The following is a 22,545-nucleotide window of genomic DNA, read 5'->3' as shown; positions in this document are numbered from 1 at the left end:
CGACGAGGCCGAGATACCAAGGCAATGCTAAGGCAACCAGTCGCGCCGAAAACGGGGCGAATGGGAAGACGGCGCCAGCACGCCAAACCGGATTTGGCACCTTCGGGCCCAGTTTCGTCTGGGGAAGCCGAAGTTGGTTATCGAAGATTCGGATAGCAATCGCTCGCCGCCGTTGTCTTGATGATCTGATAATCAAATCGCATCATTCGGTTGTAACAGCCGTTCTGCCCAACACAAGCGACTCCGTATCTTTCTCTCTCTTCCCCCGCGCACTAACTATATGATATCGTATGTCCACATGATCGCGAGATATGTCCACTTTGTTACAAAGAGGGAGTGCACAAGGCGGTCCGGGTCCTTGTCAGGTCACACGGCATATCGGGTATGGTGTCGCTGCAATCTTGTCGACGAGGAGCCAATCTGATTCGGAAGTGGAGTTTTGGGTGTCCTGGCAATGCGCAGATCACGGCAGCGCCAAGGCCAACCTCCTGATGCGGCGGAGATGGGCAGCCGACCGCGACACCCTTGGTCCCACAGAGGCGCAAGCTTTTCGCTGAGATGAAAAAAAAAAAATCAGTTCTTTGCTGCATATCAAGAACATATTGTAGCAAGAATGTTGCATTGGGGCCCACCATTTTCTCTCACCGCTTTCTAATACATAATGCAGGATTCACGCTCGCAACCCGCGCTGCCTACGTAATGACGGACGCTGCTGGGAAGTCCCAGGACACCCCGGTCAAGACCACTAAGACCTTGTCTGCTGACATTGACAGCCCCCTGATTCGCTAGACGCGCTTCCAAGTGGACCCAATCTTCCGGGACGGGCTTCGAAACCCAGCCGGTCCTTCCTTTTCTCTCGAAAACAGCCCCAACCACGGAGGTTTGCCTCTCTAGATTTTAGCTGCCCAAACCGCTGCAAGTCCGAGCTGTCCATCACCACATCTCCAGAGATCACCAAGACGAGCCCGGGACGGATTTGTGAGGTCCTGTAGTCCTGTCTTGTCCCCATCCCGTCCCCCGTCAGTTGAATACGGCGTAGCATCCTTGGGTCTTCCGGGTCCAGAAAATCAATAGTCCAGGCCTAGAAGACAGATCGGTATCAGATCCCCGGACCCTTCTTCGCTCGGCCTAGATCAGATAACCACGGCCTTGGTGGAGCGGTGGAGTAGGCATCCCACGCAGTTGATCATTTGCACTTGGGGGCTCCCCCTATTCCCCCCCCCCATGCCCCTTCATCTGACAAAATACTCTTTGCTTCGAACCTGCTCACCATCTTCTTTCTCCCATCTCGTCGACCTTGCTAGACAACATCATCCCACCACGACAGACCAATTACCCAATCGCCCAGTGGTGTCACTCTCCACCATTATCACCTGCTCCAGCAATAAGTCGCCCCTCCAACGGTTCCTTCGGATTCGAATCCATAGTGGCGTGCTGGCCTTGTCCCATCCACGACAGCAGCAGCTCTTATCAATCAGTCAAACAGGGCAATCTCACTCCCCTTAGACTGGCTGCTAGCGCCGCTCGTTTTCTACATAGACAAAAGACCGATCTTCGTTCGATTAAGTTGAGATTTCAGCCTCTCTCGCTGGACGGCTCGACACTAGCCCACGGCCATTTCCGTCATATGTTGGGGCATATTTTCGCTCCCAACACCGAACTCTTCACCTTGCCGTATTATAACAGAGCGTATCCCTTCGCCTGTGACTTACGATGATGGCGTTGTCAGAAGCGTCTCCGGTCCCACAATCTCCGCCACCGATAGATACAGCGCAAGCTCCTCGACGAACTGCCCTGCCAACAAGACCTGTCACTTCCAAAGCAGCTGCGAGTAATTCAGACCGTTCAAAAATGGAGTCAAATGGGCAACCAGATGAAACATCGGGACCTCAAGACTCGCCACTATTATCTCGGGCGACTGCTTTTACTCCCAACCCGCCGAGTCCTCAGTCGATTGCCCACAGTCCTTCAAGTCAGAGTGTTGCTAGCTCTACTCAAGGTCATGCCGGCCAGGTTTGCAGGTGAGGAAAAACTCCACTTTGCTCGGCCAGGACTTTGTCTGACAATTTTGTAGTAACTGCGGCACAACACAAACCCCTCTTTGGAGAAGATCACCACAGGGGGCCACGATTTGCAATGCGTGTGGATTGTATCTCAAGGCTCGAAACACGCACCGACCGGTTAATCTGAAGCGTCCCCCAAACGTTATCCCTAGCACTCGTCAGCCTTCGGCCAAGCTCTCTCCGAAAGCTCAGGTTGCGCTCGCTCCTAGCCCGGCAGCGACATATGTCAACGCGGATCAAGTTTCGAGTGGCACCTGTCCTGGTGGTGGAAAATGCAATGGCACTGGCGGTGCTGAAGGGTGCGGTGGTTGCCCGGCGTACAACAACAGGCTGTCAAAGAGCGGCGTCTTGAGATGTGGTAGCGGTGGAGCAGCTGCGACGAAAGCGTCAACTCCGAGCGGCGGCGACGGGCCAATTCCCATTGATATCGGCGCGCTTCATATCCAGAGTCAGAACACGACTGTTGTGATTGCGTGCCAGAATTGCGGGACTACGATCACTCCTCTTTGGCGGAGGGATGAGGCTGGGCATACCATTTGCAATGCTTGTGGTAGGTGTTGAGCGCTGACGATGTTTGAATACACCAATGCTGACCCTCTCAAGGTCTCTACTACAAACTCCATGGCGTCCACCGCCCAGTCACCATGAAGAAATCCGTCATCAAGCGTAGGAAAAGAGTCATCCCCGCCGCCGGTGGCAGCCCAGAAATGGAGAGTGCCAACCTCGACCGCCCCTACTCGCAGTCGCCATCACCAGAGGCGCCAAAAGAGCGTGGCACGATGAACGCCGATGGGTCTGTCAATCTGGGCTTTGGCAAGAAGCAACAGCAACAGCAGCAATCACAATCGCAACAGCAGGAATCCTCGTTGAAACTAGTCCCGGAGGATGTCCTCATGCAAAATAGGCAAACCTCCCCGTTACCATCTAGCGACCTGGCACAGTACCACTCCTCCCAGCCCAGTCAGCAATCGCAGTCGAAGCCGGAATCGCTCAACAATGAGAACAGGTTGGCGCCGATTATGTTGATGAATATGGGTGGGGATCGGCAGACGTCGTTGTCACCAGCAAGTTTCTTGTCACCGTCGAGGAAGAGGTCGTTTTCGGCAACGGATCCGGAGGGGGAGAGTGGGGAGCAGACGAAGAGGTTAAGTTCGATCAAGAGTATTTTGAACCCGACGATGATGGGGAGGGGGGAGGGGGAGGAAGGGGGGCCAAGGCAGGATAGGCTGCCTAGTCCGGGGAGTTTGATGGGAGCGAGCGATGCGGAGCAGAAGAAGGCGGAGAGGAGGGCTGTGTTGGCTTTGGAGGCGGAGAGGATGAGGGAGATGTTGAAGCAGAAGGAGAGGGAGTTGGCTGAGTTGGATGGGTAATCACCATTTGCTGGATAATAATCTTGTCATGGGCTTTGGGTTGGTGCATTGGGACTGGGGTTCTCTGTGGAGTGCATGGGGCGAGAAAAGCAACATTGGGCTCGCACGGATTTGGAGTTTAAACAGACAGCACGGGATGGCGACCGGCCTTTGGCGTTTCGGATGGTAGAGAAAGCTGGTATATAGGTGCTTTGGGTTCCTTTACTAGAGGACACGGCAATCCCAATCAATCCATCTTCAACAGTATTACAATCACTTTTTCACTCTCATTTGAACCATCTGAGCCATACTTTTGCAGAGTTGCAATCGATAGGAATGATACCACCAACCCGGTTCCTGGGAAATATTTAATCTATGTTGATATGGTGGGCGAGGTGAGGGGGATCATGAAACCGCGTTCGGATGATATCATACTTGAGGCTTAACCCCTTTGGGAAGTGTAACTATTGGAATTGACAACCTAGGTATCTTGGGTCTGCATTCTTCAAAAATACAGTGATGATGACATTGTCTTCAAACATTTATATACTTCAAGTAAACCACCTCCCTATTTTTGCAATCAATTGCCCTAGGTCCTCCTGATGTTTGAGTATTCTTCGGTTGTTGAGTTGGACCCGGGGTTCGGAGGAGTCTTACCTAATACACGGAAGCCCTCCGCACCACGTTGCGCCGCGCCGCGTCATTTGGGGTTCCGTTTCCAGCTCTCTTGGTTGTTCGGAAGAGCTCCCCCTGTCGGTTTCCCTGACCAAGTTTGTGTTTCGCAAGCTTCCCTCAGGCAGCTCCCTTTTTTCTTGCTAGAATCTTTTTTCATTTTTGTACGACGTCAAAAGAAAGGAACACGTAACTATCACCCAAACAACGCCGCGCAATTAGCAAAAACGACAAGCCATTCCCATTCCGATTCCCACCGACCGACGAACTTCGAGACACGGAAGCGAGACACGGACAGAGTTACAGAGACTCGATTGGAAAGATACGATGGATTTCTCAAACATCTTGTAGGTTTTGCTTTTCGTTATATCGGATCGAGGTTGTTGCGCGGCACTGAAGAGGGGAGGAGGTTGGATCAAATGAGGGGGGAAGGCAATGACGACGGTAGGAATAGCGGAATGCGACTACCCATCGTGCGCTATCAAATGGATTGGCGCGATGCACGAGAAGGGTTGGACGTCGGTGATGGTATTGGATCAATGACGACGCCGCATCGAGAACGCCTGACCGAGCCTCGAGACCCTGCGTTGTGTTAGCGATGAAGGACGAAGTGTGTGGATACTGGGTTGCGATGCACTGCCGAAACAGCATCAGTCGTCGGGATTTGCAAGGGTCGACGTGATGGAGCTTGGACATCGCTGGCCGTGTTATATCTTGGGATGATGAAAGAACAAAACATATGCTAACTATTCCCTCCCACAGCCGCATTGTGAACTTGGTGGTGGGTGGTCTTATGGTCGCTGGCGGTATCTCCCAGTTCTTCCCCGTTGGCTTGTAAGTTGTTGGTGATATATCCAATACTTAATATAGGATCGTTACCAACGGAATAACAGCCAGTCGTCGATTATCGGCGTCTACGTGATCCTCTTTGGTCTGGCCACCGCTCTCCTCGAGTTCCAGATCCCTCCTCAGGTCTCGCGCTACGGATCTTTCTTGTTCTCGTTCATTGGTCGTGGTGTTTGTAAGTATATTTTATGCCGGGCTGCTATCGGTTGGGGTTCCAGCTGACATGATAACTTTTTTCTAGTCTACATCTTCATCGGCACCATCCTTCTCCACGACGGCACTCTCAGGATCATCATGGGCTCGCTTATTGGTCTGGCTGGTGCTGCTTACGTCGCTTTGGAGTTCATCCCCTCGATCGAACCCCCTGCCAATATGCGCGAGGCTGATGCTGGGTGGGGTGCTGAGCAGGTTTAAGCCTGTTTACCGAGGCGCACCGGTAGAATTGGCTGGCTGAGTACCTGTTTTCAGCACAGAAGGCGAATGGGATAGTTGGTCTCTGTGGGAGTAATATACAAGCAAGGGCAACCTTTCTTACATGTCAAGGATCGGAATGGGGACACTCATGAGGGATGGCCAATGGAAGGGGCGGGGGGTTTATTTCATTGGAGGTTCAGGATTACAACTCAGGGACTTGGGACTGAATGAATGATTGATTGAGCCGGGTTTGATGATGATGGATGAGTTTTGGGTTGGGTTCAAATGAAGGCTGTATGATAGGGACTACCATAACCAAAAGGCGGTGGACAGCTATAGCGCGGGTTTCAGGGAAGATGGCAGGTTGGGAATGTGACCCTGGTTAATGGATGGTTTTCTGCGAATGTGTTCGAGATGGTGTGTTGTGTTGTTGTGATGAAGAGGCTCTGCGCTCTTCAGGGATGCATTTAACAGCGCCCCACTTTTACTTTAAACTTAGGCTCGCCCATCACAACGTTTTATCGATAAGCCAAGCATTTCTCACCCTTCTCCTCACACATCAGTCAACATCAACTTTCCCTCACAACAAACCTCACACCAACCCTTCAAGACCTCATCATGGTCCGCCTCAAAGACCGCTACCTCCTAGTCAACATCCTCTACACCGACCTCCCACCCTCCACCAGCACACCCGTACCCGTACCCGTCCCCGTCTCCGACCTCCTCCTCTACAACCAGCCCACCAACTCAGACCTCAAACCCCAAACCCTACTGAAGGACGTCCGCAACGAAGTCACCTCCTTGTTCGGCGACTGCGGCGCAGGAAAGGTGAACCACAACCTCCAGGTCAAATACTTCTCACCCGCCACCTCAACCTTCATCCTCCGCGTCTCCCGCGACCACTACCGCCTCGTTTGGGCCGCCCTGTCATTCATGCAGTCTTGTCCCATGAAGAACGGCCGCCCCTGCATCTACCGCGTCGTCCGCGTGAGCGGCACCATGCGCAAGGTCGAAAAGGAGACCATTCGCCGCGCCAGACTTCTCGTTCTCGCCGCCAAGGAGGAGCTCAAAGGAAAAAGCTCCTCCGTTTCTCTAGGTGATTTGCTGCGCGGGGACAATAATAATCAGCAGCGCACTCTTCCCATTCTTGGAGATCAAGATGTTGACTCCGCTTCTGAGGATGATATGGTTGAGGGTTGAGTTTTAGTTTCAAAGCAAGGGTTTACTTCTTTTTACGAACTACCTTGATCCCCGAGCCATCACCCGGACCTAGCTGGGGCAACCCAGGCACCGGACCAGCAGCATCCATCTGGGCCTGGGCCTGGGCCTCCCTGATCTTTTCTTGCTCCTCCTCCTCTAGCCTCTCCTGCTCGTCATACTCGGCCTTGTTATCTATCCAACGGTCTTGGACATCGATACTATCCAGCAATGACGAATCATTTCGCACCGCGACTTGCCAAACGGTGTCATTAGCTCCTTCGGCGCTACCAAACACATACCCTCCCGCCCTGTCGATGACCCTCAAGAGGTGCATCATGCTCTTCTTGTTTTCTACCGCCAGCACCTCGAAATTTACTAGCCCAAACTGCTCGACGAGGTTTGCGACGGCGTTGTTCAAGGCGCCGAATTTGTCGCTACGAATGGCTGGTGCTTCGGCGTCGAGGATGGGCATGAGGTAGGAGAGGTCTTGGACTTCGGTGTAAAAGTTGAGGTTGAAGGGTAAGGGGTCGTAGGAGGAAATCTTGTCGATTTTGGTGAGGACGTTGATGTGGGGGAGGTCCATTTGGAGCATGGCGCGGAGGGAGAGGAGGACGGTGGAGATGTAGAGAGATGGTTGGGTTAGGCAGAAGCAGTCGGATAGATGGACTGCTACTAGCTGTAGACAACCAGTCAGCATACAGCAGAATTAGCCAGCAAGGATGTTGTGCCATACTCTGTAATTTAACCTCTTTTGCAATCTGTAAAAAATGTTGCGCAAGGAAGCGTGATGCGTATACAGCTCGACCTGCCCCGGGCAGTCAAACAGGACGTAGTCGTCGCCGAGTTCTTTTAGCCCGTTTTCTAGCCACTCAAAGTTGTTTTCGAGCTCTTCGAGGGCGTAGAGGACGCCGCCGTTGGGGCCGAGCCGGTCGTCGGACATGATCTCTTCGAGGGTGACGAGGTCGCGGATGTCGAGGGCGCAGGGGTAGGAGGCTTGGTCATTGGCTGGGTCGAGGTTGATGACGGAGCATTGGCGCCCTATAGCGGACATGAACTGGTGCACTGGGGCAGGGGGAGGTTAGTATGGGAAAAGGGGGTAGAAGGAGGGGAGTGAACGTACTTCCATCGCAGTAGGTGCTTTTGCCTGCGCCTGGGCTGCCGAGGACGAGTTGTCCGAAGGGCATTTTGTGTTGTGCGGTGTGGGAGAGTTGTAAGAAAGGTGTGTGTTTCGTCGAAAGGGTTTGAAAGCAAGTGTGGTGTTGTGAGCCTCAATGTTAATCGCGTCGCGTGAGATTGATGTGTTCTGGATGGTTCGGTTCAGTAGTTGGTTGACATTTGACAGCTTCTCGGTGCTTGCATCTGCCCCGCCAAAAGATTAGCGGGAGACGATGACGCTGACCGCAACCTAGGGGCGGCAAGTGGGGGGCCACAGGGGACGGGTCGTCTGGAAAATAATAGCGGTGTGGGACGGCAGAATATGCCAAGGCTTGTTTACTGCCATTGCCCCAGAGATTGGTTGTCGCATTGGAGCTCTTTCGCAACAGTTCCCATCTGCGAGAGAGCTCCCAAACGGTGATTGATTGTTCAACAGGATTCAGCTTTCCCACCACACAACGGAGACATCAGGACAAAATGGCTCCTTGTATGTATCCGCGCATGTTTATACATCATCGATGATACGTGTATATATTAATAGGGTGATAAAACAGCAACACAATTCGAACTCCCCCAGCCCCCCACCGACGCCGTCTCCTCCCTCGTCTTCTCCCCCGACTCCTCCCACCGCCTCCTCGTCTCCTCCTGGGACAAGCACGTCTACCTCTACCAACTCGCCGAGGGCGAAGGCGACAACGCCAATCTTCTCAACAAATACGAGCACCGCGCCCCCGTCCTAGACGTCTGCTTCGGCGATGCCTCCAGCAATGAAGCCTACACCGCAGGCATGGACCGACAAGTCAAGAAGATCGACCTCACCTCTGGCGAGCAGACCGTCCTGTCGAAACACTCCGAGCCTGTCCGCTGCGTGGTTTACTCTTCCGCGCACAACCTCCTTGTCTCCGCTAGCTGGGACAACACTCTCCACGTCCACAAGCTTTCCGACCCGGGGTCGGACCCGTTGGTCATCCCCCTTCCCGGGAAACCTCACGCATTGTCATCGTCCCCGACGAAGTTGGTGGTGGCTATGACGGCGAGGTTGGTGCATATTTATGATTTGCCTACCTTGGCGGCTGCCACCAGTCCTCCCGCCCCATGGCAGACGAGGGAGTCGTCGCTCAAGTTTTTGACGCGCGCGGTGGCGTGCATGCCCAATGATGCTGGGTATGCTACTTCCTCGATTGAGGGGAGGGTGGCGGTAGAGTGGTTTGAGGACACGCCCGAATCGCAGGCGAGGAAATACGCGTTCAAGTGCCACCGGCAGGCCGCCCCGGAAGAAGAAGGTGGTGGGGATATTGTTTATCCTGTCAACGCCCTCGCTTTCCACCCGATATACGGCACTTTTGCCTCTGGTGGTGGTGATGGGACAGTCGCGCTTTGGGATGCCGAGGCCAAGAGGAGGATGAGGCAGTATCAAAAGTTCCCCGAGGCGGTGGCGAGCTTGGGGTTCAGTGGGGATGGGAAGTACCTCGCTATTGGGGTTTGCCCTGGGTTTGAGACGGGGATGGAGGATTATACCGGGCAGGGGAGGACAAGGGTGTTTGTGAGGGAGCTGGGGGAGACGGAGGCTAAGGGAAAGGGGACCAAATAAGGAGCCCGTTTGTGGTCTACTAGGAGTCCGAGATGACGAGAGGGAAGATATCTCTTGATTTTAATGTTCCAGGCGTTTGGGAATGGGAATCAAGAATTCGTGTTTTTTTTTTTTTTTGGTGCTGGCAAGAGTACATATTGATGATGACAATGTAACAAATAAAAATAGTCAAGAAGAGCAAGGTCGCTGTCTGATTAATGGCCTAAATATGCAGGATGATGTTCAAGCCAACCGCTGAGAAGCTATGTGCAGCAAAGATTGTCAAGCATGTTGAATACATTCTCCTCCCTCTTTCCGTCCTTTCTTTCCTACAGTCTTCCCCCTACGTTCCAAAATATTGTCAATCCTCTACATGGCCAGTCATTGTGCCCTTGCGCCTCTCTACTGCGTCTTACTTCTCTTCAACCCTCTCCGTTTTTCCAGCCCCTGAGTAATCTGCACCCCGGCATCCACCCCGTTGCCTGCACTGTCACTCTGTACTGTGGGCTCGACAGGTACTGAGCTCGATCGTTGGCCTCCGGTGAAAGTCTCGGAGATGTATGTTGCATAACCACTGCCCTCCTCCTCGTCCTTGCCCTTCTCCTCGTCCTCGTCCTCGTCCTCGTTTTCGTCCTTCTCCTCGTCCTCGTCCTCGTCCTCGTTTTCGTCCTTCTCCTCCTCCTCGTCCTTCTCCTCCTCCTCGTCCTCCTCCTCGTCCTCGTCCTCGTCCTCGTCCTCCTCCTCCTCCTCCTCCTCCTCCTCCTCGTCCTCAGTGGTTCGCAAGTCTGATGAGGTAATGAAGTCTCTGCTTTGGGGGATAATGACTCTGTCATCTGAGCTGTACTCTGATTCCTCATCCTCATCACTTGTGGGTGGATGGACGATAACCCTGGCCTTGGGATTACTGGGCTGGCGGAGAGGTGGAATGAGGATCTGTGTTGGGACTGCAATCCGAGGAGTTGATCTCCATTGTGTTGACCGATTGGCGATTGAGTCTGGCTGCTCTTGGGTGCATTTTGTCCTCTTTCTTGGTCTGATCTCGAAAACACTGTCCTCCGAGTCTGCCCTTCTCTTGTCTTGCTTGAGCCTGGGAAGTGGTGGTCTGCGGGGGATATCAGTGTCAGCCACGCGTGTGATTGATGTGTTTTGCTTCGCACTGCGACGGAGTACGAGGCCAGAGCGTTTGATTTCATCGTCTGAGAAGCCGTCGCCTGGGTTGGAGCGGAGAGACGAGGTCTGTCGTCCGGATTTTTGCGGGAGCTTTTTGAAGCGGCTTCTCGAAGGGAGCTTGTTGAAGATTAGGTGAGGGCGTCGAGGACCATTGCCGGGCGGTCGGCCGCGAATCATCTGTTGGGTGAAGTGCGGTGTTGTTGATGGCATTACAACCCAGACCGGGTCCTTCTGGCGTTCACTGCCGTTGGACTTCTTCTGGCGATCACTGATATTGGGTACGACAGGCGGCAAGTCTTCTGGTAAATCATCTGGTATATTATACACGTCTTCCCCTGCGCCAGGCGGGAAGAAGACTGTGTTGGCTATTTTGGACGTTAGCAGGCTCACATGTTTCTGTCAGGAATACCCACGTACACTCTCTTCTTGTTGTGTTCAGATTCTCACCATCACCTTCGCTTGCATATACCACTTCATAGTTCTCCGCGACTTCATTGCCGCCCACGTCGTCATCCACGACTTCATCCTCCTTCTCACCAACATAGGCGTCATCGTAGTCATGAGGATCGAAACTAGCACTCTCTGTATCCGGAATGACAACCTCGATGCGATTCGAGAGTCTTGGCTCAGACGCCTTCGAAACGTTACTCGGTGTCTTCGTCACTCGAAGATTTAGCTGAGTTTGTTGCAGTGGCTTGACAGGATAGTGTTTCTGGGATGGCTTGAGTGACGGCAGCTTGCTGATTGACTTCTTGCGTGAATATGTACGAAGATTGGAAGACCTTGGCTGAAGGGGTGTCACCTGAATTTTGTATGTCTCCGCGCCTTCTTCGGTGGCCATCGTGAAGACTACCGTGGTTGAGAGCCAGGTGCATGGGGTCAGGGGCTCACCGCGACACCAGTACAGCCAGAAGAACTGTCGAGTCAAGGTCTCAATGTCGAACAGAAAACTGAGGATGGGAATCAAGTCATGTGTTACATTAAAACGGAAAAGTCTTTCCGGTATATTCTCTGTTGGAAGGTATGTGTTCAGATGCACCTTCCGGAGCGGCTGGCTGATGTATCGAGGAAGGAGCGGTAGTATCAAGGAAGGAGCAAGACGGTCCAGGACACCGCACATAAACCTGTACACTTAAGGCACATTGGTCGTAACGTTATGGGTGGTAAAGAGACAATTAGATTATCTATCATTGAAAAAAACTTCGAACAAAAGCCAAAAAAAATCATCTCAAGGTTACTCCCCTTTGACCCCCTTCCACCCACCACTCACCAACGACACCATCTTAGCCCCATCCGCATGTTCACTACTCAGATCACCAGCCTCCTCCTCCTTGGCCGGCACAATAGCCTTCACAACCGGCACATTATCAAACCACCCCGCCGTCCCCATCAACCAAAAATCCTGCATATTCTCTGGCAACCCCCCCCCAAACTGCAACTTATTCGGCCAACCCAAATCAAACTCCACCGTTCCCTCAATCTCCTCAAAATCCTCCCTCTCCAACCTCACCTTCAACGCCTCAATATTCTCCCTCAAATGCTCAATCTTCCTCCCCCCCACGAGCGAAAAAACATACGGCGCCTTCTGCATCACATATGCCAGCGCCACACTCGTCAACCTCGTCCCCCTCCTCTCCGCCACCCGTCCCAACGCCTTAGCAACCTTGACATGTCTCTCCCCAACCGGCGCGTGAACCCTTCCCCTTTCACCCCCCCCCTCCTTCTGCCCTCCTCTGCCCCCCCTCACTCTTGAAATTCCCACCCCCCAACGCACCCCAAGGCATGATCCCCATCCCCTCCTCCCTACACATCGGTATAACATCCCTCTCAAAATCCCTCGCCACAGCTGACCACTCACCCTGGTAAACACTAAACCCCCTAAGCGCGTGATCCCTCGCGTACTGATTCGCCTTTGTCACCACCCACGCCGGCGCGTCGCTGATCCCAAGATACAGAACCTTTCCTTGATTGACCAGCACGTTGAGACTCTGCATCAGCTCCGGGATTGAAGTCGCGTAGTCGTACCAGTGGACGAAGAGCAGGTCGATGTACCCCGTCTGTAGCTTCTTTAACAAGGCGTGAACGCTGGTGTGTAATGACTTGGTGCCGTTGCCGATGTAGCTGGCCATGATCTCGGTTTCGCCGTGGCCGGCGCGGAAGTTGTTGCTGTATTTGGTTGAGATGACTGCGCTCCTTTATCGTCAGCTCCGCCATTGAAGAGAAAGGCAGGGGGGAAGGGACTTACACATCTGATCTCTGACCCCACGCCGGGCCATCCACTCCCTGATCCACTGCTCAGACTGCTCCTTTTGGTAGGCGTTGGCCGTGTCGATGAAGTTGCCCCCGGCCGAGTAGAAGTAGTCGAGGAGGGAGAAGGCTTGGGGTTGGGTCATTTCGCCCATGAGGGCTTTCCTTTATGTGGGTTAGCTTAACTCTGGTGGGAAGGAAAGGGGGATCGGGGGGGGGGCGGCGTACCACTCATCACCAATGTTTAAACCACCCAAGCACAGCGGGCTGACTCTCACTCCTGCTGTGGGAGACAGGAGTCGGTAGCGCGCCAGAGGGCCTTTGGGGGGAGTCGCGAGGGTAAAGGTAGAGGTGAGGGCTTCTTCAAAGGTGGGTGCCATGGTGATTCTGCTTGGTGATTCTGCTTGGTGATTCTGCTTGGTGATTCTGCGTGTTAAATGGTATGATGTGATACTGTAAAGACAGTCCGGTGTGTGTCATGATGATGATGATGATGATTATCTTGGACTGTTGAAAACGGCGGATATCACGAATACTTATACCTCAACCCTAGCATCCTTCCCTTCACCTTTCACCATCATGATTCAGCTTTGATAACCACTACACTCGAGAAACCAACATAGGGCTGAGCCTCTCGGTTTCTTCTGATACTCCGTAGTCCCGTCGAACCTTTCCGCCTCAGCAACCATCAGGACCAACACCGCCCGCATCTCGGATGAAAAGATGTAGCCCCAAGAAACCACAAGACAGCTTAGAAAAAGGGGATCCGCGGGATGCGGGCCTGTCGTATTGGGGAGTTTGCTTCCCTTTCATTGGCCCTCCTGCACACTTGGGCGCGGGTGATGCGGCCGCTACCTCCTCGAGATTGTGCACAACACTCGGCAACCGAATCACGGACAAATAATCATTGTCTAAGCCTCACTTGCGTATACTTCTAATCATGCTCATCCGATATGTGCCTTTAAAACCGTGAAATGTTCCTAAAAACTGACTTCGTGTCTCCAAATGTCATCGCTGTCGTCTCTTTTTACTGATACATGGTAACATTATACAAGATTCTCTGTACTGGGGACCCAGAGGACTAGCAGGTCCAGACGCCAACGATGCCGTCCCGCCGACCCTCAACCATGTATCCGTCCCGGATGCGCACTTGCTCCACGATGGCAGGGCTCTTGGCTTCATCGGCCTCGGTGATGCCAGCACCGCAGTCCCAGTGCCGTCCCTCAACCTTGTCGTATACCTTGACGACATCCTCGCCAGCAGCAGCGACAATGCGTCTTTGGTCAAACATCATGCTTGTGATCGGGTTGTCATAAGCATAGGCGTCATAGATGGACCCAGTTCGGAGATCCCAGATCTGGCCACCAGTTAGTAAACGTCCCTTGAATAACCTCGAATTTACACTCACCCGAATGCTTCTGTCCAAACTGCCAGTAACCAGGTGTACGTCGTCAAACTGCAGGCAGGTGACAGGCCCAGTATGGCCTACCAAGCTGCGATGCACCTGTCCGCTGCGCAAATCCCAGAGCCTGACCATGCCATCGGCCGTACCGCAGGCGAGTGCGGATTCGAAGACTTGGAGTGCGCCAACGAAATCCGCAGACGTATCCGGGGCCTTGTTGGTTTGTCTCCAGGTATCATTATCGTGGGAGAGAGCAGTGGCCTGCGCGGCAGCCCACATAACGTCCAGAGTCTGCACGCAACGTCCCTTCTCCAGATCCCATTGCCGAAGAGTCTTATCAGCAGAACCTGACACAAGAACATTGCCTCGGAAGTGAAGAGCCGTGATTTCGTCAAGATGAGCTTGCAAGGTGAAGAGTGGGCAATCAGCCATGCTGTTGGCAGGAGGATCTACCGGCAAGTCGCTGGGGTTCTCGAAGGCAAGAGCGTCCTCGTCATCGTCCTCCTCCTTACCAAAGCTGCTGCCTTGCGGGTCGTAGTGAGCCTTGCTGAGATCCCAGAGCCGAATAGTCGCATCCATAGAGCCAGTTGCCAAGAAGTTGTCTTCGACCTGGAGAGCGCGAACAGAAGCAGTGTGGCCATCCAAGAGACCAATGCAGCGACCAGCGTTCAGATCCCAAACACGAACCGAATCATCCATTGCAGCCGAAACCATCAATCCAAAGGGGGCGTCAAAGTCGAGAGTAGTGATGCTGTCCTGATGCGCGCGCATCGAGCGGATCATGCTTCCTGGCTCGAAGTGCTCGTGCAAAATCGGCGCCGACTTCCTCCTGATACTTCTCGGCTTCCGCTTAACGGGACCACTTCCTGATGATACTGATGGGAGCTTCTCGTAAATGGATTGCGACATGAAACCAGGTGCGTTCTCGTCCTCGTTTTGCCCGTCTTCTGATCTCGCCGGTGTGTGTTGGGCAATAGAGGCTGCCTCGACAGCCATCTCCTGAGCCTCTTCTAATCTCGTCTCAACCTCGACAACTGCAGTCAAACGTTAGCTTAGTAGGCAATGCCGTGTAGGGGAAAGACCCACTATCATGCTCAAGCAACGCCTCGTCCTTCTCCAGAGCTGCCAGCCTTTCAAGGATGATCTTCCTCATGCCTACAAGGTTCTCCAATTTGGCATCAATCTCCTTGATCTCTGCACTGGCCATATTCTTCCGAATGCTCAACATCTCCAACTGATGCATCATGGTTGACTTCTCCTTCTTGATCTTATGCACCGATTCCGGCGATCCATCCGGTGTCGTGGGCCTTTCCTCCAGAAGCCGTCTTCCTCTGGAGACACGCCGCCTGTGCTTCTTGCCCTTGGAATCCTCGGCGAACTCGGGGAAGCTGGCTTTGAAGCCCTGGAAAAGAGAGTACGAGTTCTCATCCTCGGGGATGTTCTTGAGCAGCTCATCCGGTACATAGGCAAGAGCGCGCGAATGTATTTCCGTGGTAGAGAGGCGGGACCTGACCAGGTCGGTAGGCGTAGTGCGCGCCATCGAGAACATGGTGCGCTGCAGAGACGGTTTCGTCAACTGACGGGAGACCTCGGTCATGGCCCTGGTGTAGTGAGGGTGGGAGGTTGGATCGGCAATAGTACCGATCAGATGGCTCGCCGTGCTCGTCACTTTGCGGCCGAATGCCTCGACTCCTCGAGTCTACCATGATTGATCACTTGGTTAGTCTTTCTGCCCTGCTGATGAGCATCGTTCCCGAGCCCCATTGCGGCCCGATAAAAGTTGGCGCTCACAGATATCACCGACACATCGTCGTCAAAGGACGACAGGTCGGGAAAGTCATCCTTCTGCCCTGGGTCGGCCATCAGTAGGCGCGCCTCAGGGGGTTATCGCCCTTCGCCCGGTTTTCGATGAGCTCCAGAAAGCTTTCGGTTTTATGACGCAGTCAATTCGTAAATGGGGGGCAGACAAGCAGAGCTGAATGTAGCGATTCAGGGTGCTGTGGTGTAGTGTCGACAGCGCAGTGGGAGCGACATGAAGTGACACAGCCAGAGCTGGCGAAGACAATGCCGAGCTGTGTGTGTGTTGTGGTGGTTGGGAAGAAGCGCGGCACAATTTTGGGGGGGGGCCAGGAAATGTTAAAGCCGGTTGCGAGCCCAGTCCCAGTCGCCGGCGGCACACCTTGAAAAAAACGTCACAGACCGATGCGGGGAAGCAAGGGTTGGGGTTAAATATGCAGTTTTGTCAAGATATGGAATCAGCCCCTCTCCCCTTTGAAACCTCCACCAGAGTAGCATCGAGGTCTTACCAATTTACCGGCTCCCCCGAAGCAATCTTTTTCATTCATGCAAGAAGCTGACGGATGGATTCAAAAGTTTCTTTTGGGTTCTTTCACGTGGAGAGCCAGAGATGGATACTGAAGAAGAGCACAAACATCAGCCAATTCTGGCAGCCTTGTCATTATCCATACAGAGTCGTTCCCTCCCATGATCAACACATACGGCACGCGACCACCTCCGTCGTAGTCCACGACCAAACTCTATCTTTACCTCAGTGATAGTCCCCATTTCTTTGGCATATTTGATCCCATTGAGCTTGTAGTTTTTCTGTGTGTTGAGGGGACTTGCCACGTCACAGTAAGAGGGCTTGAACACTTCACCAGTGCTAGGGTCCCGGCCGGCCATCTCTTTACCGCCGCCTCCACCTTCATTTTGTCCGAGGTTTCTTAGCCTCACCTTGAACTTCACCTTCCCTTCACCTCAGCCTTCACCTTCTTCCCGCCGCCTGCCGTTTCAGCTCTCACACAGCAACCCCAAGGTCAAGCGGAAGGTGACACAGCCGATTCGGGCAGTAAAAGTGGGGTCGTCGGGGAATGCTGAGGTTACATTGGTCAGGGGAAAGCTGTCATTGAACCCCGCGACCGCTGCCGGGTGCGTCACTGGGGTATGTTCGGCCCCGCGATCGGAACCACACGGCAGCAACCCACCCACTCCCTGCCTCTCTTGACTCCAAGCCCGTGGTTCATCCACGTTTTGATTGAGGGAAGCAGGTACCCGCTCAGACCGGCAGTTGTGTGATCCAAATTCAAAAAGGAGTCATCGATTTCGAGTTTTGGGTCTACGACTTGGAAATCGCGACTTGCACCACACCTGCACTGGCCTGCTTTCACCGTTTGGGTAGCATTGTTCTTGGGCGCATTTCAAGCTCATTGTACCCATTAACGTCGGCTTCTCGTCGTTCCTTTTCTTCTTCAAACATCAAAACAACTGCCCCGTTTTTTCGGCAGACAAGAAGATACTCTCATTTCAAAATGGACACCATCATCGATCTTTCAGACCGGTCAAAGGCCCTGGATCTCACGAACATCCGCTATCAGCTCATGTCAGTCTACCCGCCTAGCCTTCTTGGTCACAAGTAACTAACAAGCCCCCAGTCGTCTCGAGGATACCATCACCTTTCATCTCATTGAGCGTGTCCAGTTCCCTCTTAACAAAAACATCTACGTCCCAGGAGCAGTTCCGATCCCAAACTCGGAATTGAGCTTCATGGACTGGTACCTTCGGGAACAGGAAAAACTCCAATCCCTCATCCGCCGCTTTGAGTCACCGGACGAGTACCCTTTCTTCCCTGATGCCGTCCAAAAGCCAATCCTCGACCCACTCGACTACCCTCAAATTCTCTACCCCAACGATGTCTGTGTGAACGACAAGATCAAGCAGTTCTACACAGAGAACTTCCTTCCAAAGGTCTGCCGCGACTTTGGTCGCGAGGATAGGGGTGTTTCTCAGGAGAACTACGGCTCATCCGCCACGTGCGACATTGCTTGCCTGCAAGCACTTTCCAGGCGGATTCACTTTGGCAAGTTTGTTGCCGAGTCCAAGTTTGTGTCGGAAACGGAGAAGTTCACGAGGTTGATCCGAGCTGGCGACCGGGACGGAATCGGTGAGGCCATCACCAACAAGGCGGTTGAGAAGAAGGTGTTGGAGCGTCTCAAGCTCAAGGCGCAGACCTACGGTACCGATCCCTCGCTTCAAGGTCCAGACGCTGCTGAGCAGGTCAAGATCAACGTTGAGGCTGTTGTGTCCATGTACGAAGACTTTGTCATTCCCCTGACGAAGGAAGTCGAGGTAGAGTACCTCATGCAGCGACTCGAACCCGAACAGCAATGATTGTCACTACTACTCACCAAGAACATAGCGTTGGACTTCCTTTGGCTTTGATCCGGGAGCAATAAATAAAAGTATATATTAATCATCTTTTTTCCCTATGAAATCTCCATTGACATCCCGCCAGTGGCCACATACTCTGTGATCCCCTGGACAGCCTTGGGGAACTTCTCCGCCTCAATCAACATCATGAAGCCCACCGGCTTGATCCCCATCTCTTGGAACGCGCGCTTGCTATCCGCCACCGCGGCCTGTCCTTCCTTTGTGTACTCAAAGCTTCCCGCCGCCGTCGCAAACTTTCTCATCTCCTCGTCCTCGGGATGGAAATACTGCAGCTCCCCCGTCGCCTTTGACCTCTTCTTTTTCCTCTCTGTCTGATTCAACGTTGACTCCACCTCGAGGTACGTTCTTGAAAGCACAAGATAATGCGTAAACTCGTACGGCTCCTTGTCCTCGACCGCAGCCTCAATCTCATCAATCATGCAGCTCCACATTGGCGGGATGACCTCGGCCGGCATGTTGAGTAACCTTTCCGCCAAGACCAACCCGACCTGTTGTTTCCTCTCTCCAAGCAACACCTCGGGCACGACCTTGGCCAGGGTTTCATCTTGGGACTTTGTGGCGCGATCGGCGAGGTACTCGGCGAGTTGTTTGACTACGGGTTTGGTGGGGGAGTGCTCTTGGATGTTGAGGACGGTGAGGAAGGCGTAGGCGTCGTTGGCCTTGTCGTCGACCTTGCAGGTGGAGCCGACCGTGTTTTGCTCCACGATGAGGTCGGAGAGGGAGGAGAGGTCGAAGAGGGAGGCGTCGGCGTCGAGGAGCTGGCGGAGGAGGGTTCTTACGCCGTGGAAGTCGATTGTGGGGTCGTAGTTGAAGAGTTCGAAGTCCACGTTTACTATGTCCATGTCCTAGGGGGGAGGGGTGTTAATGGGCAGGGAAAGGGGAGAGAGGGGATGGGAGACAAACATCGTCCGAGTCGGAGCTATCACCGCCGTTGTTGTTCTTCTTGGTTTGCGCGGGGACTTCGTCGGTCATGGCGACGTCGTCGTCGGGGTTTCTGGTGCGCTTTTTGCCCATTTTGACTGTTGCTGTTGCTGTTGCTGTTGATTTGGGGTGGTTGTTTGGTTGGGGGGGCGAAAAGGTGAATGCGACAAGTTTGTCTGCTGGTGCGGCACAGACTGGACGGAGGGATGTGATATTCAATTTGCGGGGGGAACCTTGAGGACTGAGCCTTGAAAACTTTTTGTGAAAAGATGCCCCTCACTTCGCTGCGCAACGGTTGTGATAAGCCAAAAAAATGCTTATCAGATGGTTGCGATGGTGAAGTTTTACCCTAACCCTTGGGTGAGAGTGAGCAGGGGTTAACCATAGTGTCCGGTGCCATGGCCGGAGGGGTGGAGTCAGGTTGGACGACAGCCGGTCCCGCTCCGGGATTTCGGAGGAAGCAGGGCTCCGGGGCTGGAAGGGTGGAAGTGGAGGTCAATTGTTGCAATTTCAGTCCAAAATTGCAGATGGTGCTCTTGCGTCCGATATTATAACCTTACTTCGATCCAGCTAGGTAGCAGCTCTCATTTGCAGCGTTATGTGTTTCGACTATAAGACAATGCCATTTCCACTATTAAGGAGGCCTATCAGCTATCCTGGGACGTATATTGACCTTAATTAGAGGCCTGTAGACTAAATTTTTAGGTATACAAACCATCTTTCAAGGCAGGTAAACTATCTTTTAAGGTCTGTAAACTGTCTTTTAAGGTATCTTAGGGGAACACGAAGAACTCAAAGTGGACATTGAGTTCGACTCGACCTGGATTCCAGAACTGCCAGCCAACTGCTGCTTTGCCATTTGCTGTGCATAGTCCGAGGATATTGTGCCCCAGTCAGCAGAGATGGTCTCACTGGCAACACTGAGAACCAAGCAGAGGACGCCGCTGTCACATCACCTGGTTGGGAAGAGCTTTGGGCTCGGGAAAAGAGATGCCGGAACCGGTGAAACGACTAAATTCGCGATACCTCACACCCACCTGTACAGAGATCATGCTCTCCCTAACTTCAAGTTATTCGTCATCCGTCCAAACAAACGCAAGCCCTGGGGACAATTCCCCTTGTCCGCAGAATCCAAGAGGCTACCTTAGCTAGCAGATTCCAAACCGGTCGTGAACTCAAGCTCCCAGAGATAACGAAACTGGATCTTGCACGGGAAATCCAACGTTCAATGACAATTACCCCATGTCTATCATCAACATCACGAACCCAGGAACGCAAGACTTCTTTCTGATGCCTATCTTCAAAATGAACCGCCAATTTCAAGAGAGGCCTTTAACATTCTCGAAAGATTTCAGACTGAGAATCCGCACCTCGGCTTGCATGCTCCAGACTTGCTATAAATGTCGTTGCGATGGAAATATTTTGCGGACCCAGCAGCCTTACGCATGGAGATGCGGCACCGGCGAAAGAAGTATGACCCTGCGGTCAAAGTTCCCATGGTCCGCCTGGTGGATTTTGTCGCTATCGGAGGGTACTTTGAACAAATTCACCAACACAACCAGATGGAATTTTACATGCAGCCTTTTCGATTCGTGAGAAAGACGCTCGACTCAGATAACCACGGCTCCAGGGCCCCTGACCTTTCCGGTTAATGGCAGCCCTGGACTACCCACAGCAGACATTGGTGTATATACCTCCATCATCGATACCTGGCTCTAAGATGGGCGACTTAGCCTACTGCCTGCGGCTGATCGAGAGGCACAGCCTTAATCACCGAATTCTCCGGCCCAGTGAAGTAGTGTATGCCGCCATGTCCCGGGTGTTCCTGCAGTTTTTTAGCAGGCTGCCCCTCTGGTCCCTGCTCGCACGTTTGGGAGAGAGATACGTCTTGGAATGGCTTGCCCGGAGAAATCCAACGAGAAGGCAGGTAACTGTGCATTCTTTTCTTTCCCAACACGTGGCAACATGCACTGACGGCGTTATCGAGAAGGAGGAACAGGGTAATGACAAGCCTTTGTCGTTCTCGACCCTGGCTAGTTGTCTGGTTACGCCAAAGTTGACAATGTCAATCTCAACTAGACCGTGCTCCTCATTGAATTCATCGGGAATAGGCTTGGCTCCCCGTCATGCTCCATGCCTGCAATCATCATTTCGATTGGCCTGATCCCGGTCCACTCCATCATCGCCATCTTGCTCAATAGCACGGCTTAAGGCTGGCCGGCGGTCTTGTTAAGGAAAGATATTGAGATCTTGTTAGGGAAGGAAAACCCAACAAGGCAGACGTATTTCCTATACATCGCCAGCTTTGGATTTTCTGATTACTCGCTTTATAGCCATCTACCTTAGGGGAAGACAGAAGAGTTTAAGGCCACCAGGATCGGCTGCGAAAGCTATCATGGACTACATATCGAACCACCCCCAAAATTTCGAAGTCAACGCCAACACAGTAAGCTAAATTGCAACCAGACCAGACAGGATTGGGTGATTATTTTGCGGAAGGAGGGGAATATTAAAAAGTGGGCGGGTCTTTGCTAGCCTGAGTCGAAATATTCTGTTGGAGTACGGCAAGTCTCGTTATGGTGTGGCAAGTAGGAAGGAACACTTTCGAGTCCCAGCTGTTCTCTCCCTTGCATAGTACTACCATTGAATTCTCAGAGCTTGTAGATGGTAATACCCTTGGGGGGGATCAAACATAAAATATTGAAATTACACTAAGACATTAACCCCTTACAACATAATCAATAGGCCTTTAAAGATACTTTGTACGCCTTCAATACTAACTTAAACACCTATCGACTATCTTTAAAGGCCTGTTAACTATCTTTCAATGCATATTGACTATCTTTCAAGACCTATTAACTATCTTTAAAGACCTATTGACTATCTTTGGTAATTTATTGATGTCCTTTAATGCTTATTTACTATGTTTGAAGGCGTATTGAAAAGTAATATATGCCTATCGACCATATCTTAGGACATTGGTGATGTGTGGACAGCCGCCTCAACGATTCGCAACCGAACCAGCCAAAACACATCACTATAGTCGACACACCACAACATGCACAGGCCCCGGTTTCAACACCCAGGGGGTGAGGTACATCACCGAGGTTCACCTTGCGGTGACGCTATCTATCGCGCGAGAACCCGCCCGAACCACCACCCCCATTACATTCCAACCGGAATCACCCAGGTTGAGATCGTCAAACCCATTCCCACGACCAGCCGTTGGGGCGTGCACCAGTACTGCACACTTTACAACAGTATCGTATCTATCCTGGCCTTAGTCCTAGCTTTCCCTTGGCGCATAAC

General features: G+C 52.7%; 9 protein-coding genes across 9 annotated transcripts; 4 read left to right on the top strand and 5 right to left on the bottom strand.

Annotated features, from left to right (window-relative positions):
- The first annotated feature begins 478 nt into the window (after positions 1 to 478).
- Positions 479 to 5,747, top strand: SFU1 (GATA type transcriptional activator of nitrogen-regulated proteins). Its single transcript, XM_062872987.1, has 6 exons — positions 479 to 2,021; positions 2,075 to 2,613; positions 2,667 to 3,429; positions 4,847 to 4,918; positions 4,978 to 5,105; positions 5,172 to 5,747. The coding sequence occupies exons 1-6, from the start codon at positions 1,714 to 1,716 to the stop codon at positions 5,342 to 5,344; spliced, it is 1,983 nt and encodes a 660-aa protein (XP_062729524.1). The 5' UTR covers positions 479 to 1,713; the 3' UTR covers positions 5,345 to 5,747.
- On the bottom strand, positions 5,726 to 7,933 carry QC761_601750 (uncharacterized protein). Its single transcript, XM_062880632.1, has 3 exons — positions 7,665 to 7,933; positions 7,278 to 7,606; positions 5,726 to 7,220 (listed from the first exon to the last, which is right to left on the bottom strand). Exons 1-3 carry the CDS (start codon positions 7,726 to 7,728, stop codon positions 6,567 to 6,569), a joined length of 1,047 nt encoding a protein of 348 aa, XP_062729522.1. The 5' UTR covers positions 7,729 to 7,933; the 3' UTR covers positions 5,726 to 6,566.
- Positions 5,963 to 6,544, top strand: POP5 (RNA-binding protein pop5; the record flags this gene model as incomplete). The annotated part of the gene is made up of 1 exon (XM_062880631.1): positions 5,963 to 6,544. One exon carries the CDS (start codon positions 5,963 to 5,965, stop codon positions 6,542 to 6,544), a length of 582 nt encoding a protein of 193 aa, XP_062729523.1.
- Positions 7,934 to 7,991: 58 nt separating the features above from the next.
- BUB3 (mitotic spindle checkpoint protein Bub3) lies at positions 7,992 to 9,518 on the top strand. The gene is made up of 2 exons (XM_062880633.1): positions 7,992 to 8,186; positions 8,254 to 9,518. Exons 1-2 carry the CDS (start codon positions 8,177 to 8,179, stop codon positions 9,288 to 9,290), a joined length of 1,047 nt encoding a protein of 348 aa, XP_062729521.1. The 5' UTR covers positions 7,992 to 8,176; the 3' UTR covers positions 9,291 to 9,518.
- A 153-nt stretch (positions 9,519 to 9,671) lies between these two features.
- On the bottom strand, positions 9,672 to 11,499 carry QC761_601765 (uncharacterized protein; the record flags this gene model as incomplete). Its single annotated transcript, XM_062880634.1, has 2 exons — positions 10,857 to 11,499; positions 9,672 to 10,804 (listed from the first exon to the last, which is right to left on the bottom strand). Exons 1-2 carry the CDS (start codon positions 11,278 to 11,280, stop codon positions 9,672 to 9,674), a joined length of 1,557 nt encoding a protein of 518 aa, XP_062729520.1. The 5' UTR covers positions 11,281 to 11,499.
- Positions 11,500 to 11,673: 174 nt separating this feature from the next.
- On the bottom strand, positions 11,674 to 13,066 carry QC761_601770 (uncharacterized protein; the record flags this gene model as incomplete). The annotated part of the gene is made up of 4 exons (XM_062880635.1): positions 11,674 to 12,159; positions 12,182 to 12,624; positions 12,685 to 12,851; positions 12,915 to 13,066. 4 exons carry the CDS (start codon positions 13,064 to 13,066, stop codon positions 11,674 to 11,676), a joined length of 1,248 nt encoding a protein of 415 aa, XP_062729519.1.
- Positions 13,067 to 13,575: 509 nt separating this feature from the next.
- On the bottom strand, positions 13,576 to 16,241 carry MDV1 (Mitochondrial fission protein). The gene is made up of 4 exons (XM_062880636.1): positions 15,880 to 16,241; positions 15,175 to 15,787; positions 14,095 to 15,122; positions 13,576 to 14,043 (listed from the first exon to the last, which is right to left on the bottom strand). Exons 1-4 carry the CDS (start codon positions 15,949 to 15,951, stop codon positions 13,768 to 13,770), a joined length of 1,989 nt encoding a protein of 662 aa, XP_062729518.1. The 5' UTR covers positions 15,952 to 16,241; the 3' UTR covers positions 13,576 to 13,767.
- On the top strand, positions 15,925 to 18,323 carry ARO7 (chorismate mutase aro7). Its single transcript, XM_062880637.1, has 2 exons — positions 15,925 to 17,467; positions 17,520 to 18,323. Exons 1-2 carry the CDS (start codon positions 17,397 to 17,399, stop codon positions 18,253 to 18,255), a joined length of 807 nt encoding a protein of 268 aa, XP_062729517.1. The 5' UTR covers positions 15,925 to 17,396; the 3' UTR covers positions 18,256 to 18,323.
- A 16-nt stretch (positions 18,324 to 18,339) lies between these two features.
- Positions 18,340 to 19,777, bottom strand: BCP1 (Mss4p nuclear export). The gene is made up of 2 exons (XM_062880638.1): positions 19,219 to 19,777; positions 18,340 to 19,160 (listed from the first exon to the last, which is right to left on the bottom strand). The coding sequence occupies exons 1-2, from the start codon at positions 19,327 to 19,329 to the stop codon at positions 18,351 to 18,353; spliced, it is 921 nt and encodes a 306-aa protein (XP_062729516.1). The 5' UTR covers positions 19,330 to 19,777; the 3' UTR covers positions 18,340 to 18,350.
- Between the last annotated feature and the right edge of the window lie 2,768 nt (positions 19,778 to 22,545).

Source organism: Podospora bellae-mahoneyi, chromosome 6 (genome assembly GCF_035222275.1).
Source record: "Podospora bellae-mahoneyi strain CBS 112042 chromosome 6, whole genome shotgun sequence".
NCBI classification, from domain to species: domain Eukaryota; kingdom Fungi; phylum Ascomycota; class Sordariomycetes; order Sordariales; family Podosporaceae; genus Podospora; species Podospora bellae-mahoneyi.
The sequence above is the reverse complement of the archived record's forward strand: the minus strand, read 5'-3'. Positions and strand labels throughout refer to the sequence as shown.

What these genes read in the sequence shown, in the direction of transcription:
- SFU1 (XM_062872987.1), top strand. Translation starts at nt 1,714, where the DNA reads ATGATGGCGTTGTCAGAAGCGTCTCCGGTCCCACAATCTCCGCCACCG. An exon ending in TACCATTTGCAATGCTTGTG is followed by an intron (nt 2,614 to 2,666) that starts GTAGGTGTTGAG and finishes GACCCTCTCAAG; the next exon opens with GTCTCTACTACAAACTCCAT. An exon ending in GAGTTGGCTGAGTTGGATGG is followed by an intron (nt 3,430 to 4,846) that starts GTAATCACCATT and finishes TCCCTCCCACAG; the next exon opens with CCGCATTGTGAACTTGGTGG.
- QC761_601750 (XM_062880632.1), bottom strand. Translation starts at nt 7,728, where the DNA reads ATGCCCTTCGGACAACTCGTCCTCGGCAGCCCAGGCGCAGGCAAAAGC. An exon ending in AAGCACCTACTGCGATGGAA is followed by an intron (nt 7,607 to 7,664) that starts GTACGTTCACTC and finishes CCCCTGCCCCAG; the next exon opens with TGCACCAGTTCATGTCCGCT. An exon ending in AAAAGAGGTTAAATTACAGA is followed by an intron (nt 7,221 to 7,277) that starts GTATGGCACAAC and finishes GGTTGTCTACAG; the next exon opens with CTAGTAGCAGTCCATCTATC.
- MDV1 (XM_062880636.1), bottom strand. Translation starts at nt 15,951, where the DNA reads ATGGCCGACCCAGGGCAGAAGGATGACTTTCCCGACCTGTCGTCCTTT. An exon ending in GGCGTTGCTTGAGCATGATA is followed by an intron (nt 15,123 to 15,174) that starts GTGGGTCTTTCC and finishes GTTTGACTGCAG; the next exon opens with TTGTCGAGGTTGAGACGAGA. An exon ending in GTTTGGACAGAAGCATTCGG is followed by an intron (nt 14,044 to 14,094) that starts GTGAGTGTAAAT and finishes ACTGGTGGCCAG; the next exon opens with ATCTGGGATCTCCGAACTGG.
- ARO7 (XM_062880637.1), top strand. Translation starts at nt 17,397, where the DNA reads ATGGACACCATCATCGATCTTTCAGACCGGTCAAAGGCCCTGGATCTC. An exon ending in AACATCCGCTATCAGCTCAT is followed by an intron (nt 17,468 to 17,519) that starts GTCAGTCTACCC and finishes ACAAGCCCCCAG; the next exon opens with TCGTCTCGAGGATACCATCA.
- BCP1 (XM_062880638.1), bottom strand. Translation starts at nt 19,329, where the DNA reads ATGGGCAAAAAGCGCACCAGAAACCCCGACGACGACGTCGCCATGACC. An exon ending in ATAGCTCCGACTCGGACGAT is followed by an intron (nt 19,161 to 19,218) that starts GTTTGTCTCCCA and finishes CCTCCCCCCTAG; the next exon opens with GACATGGACATAGTAAACGT.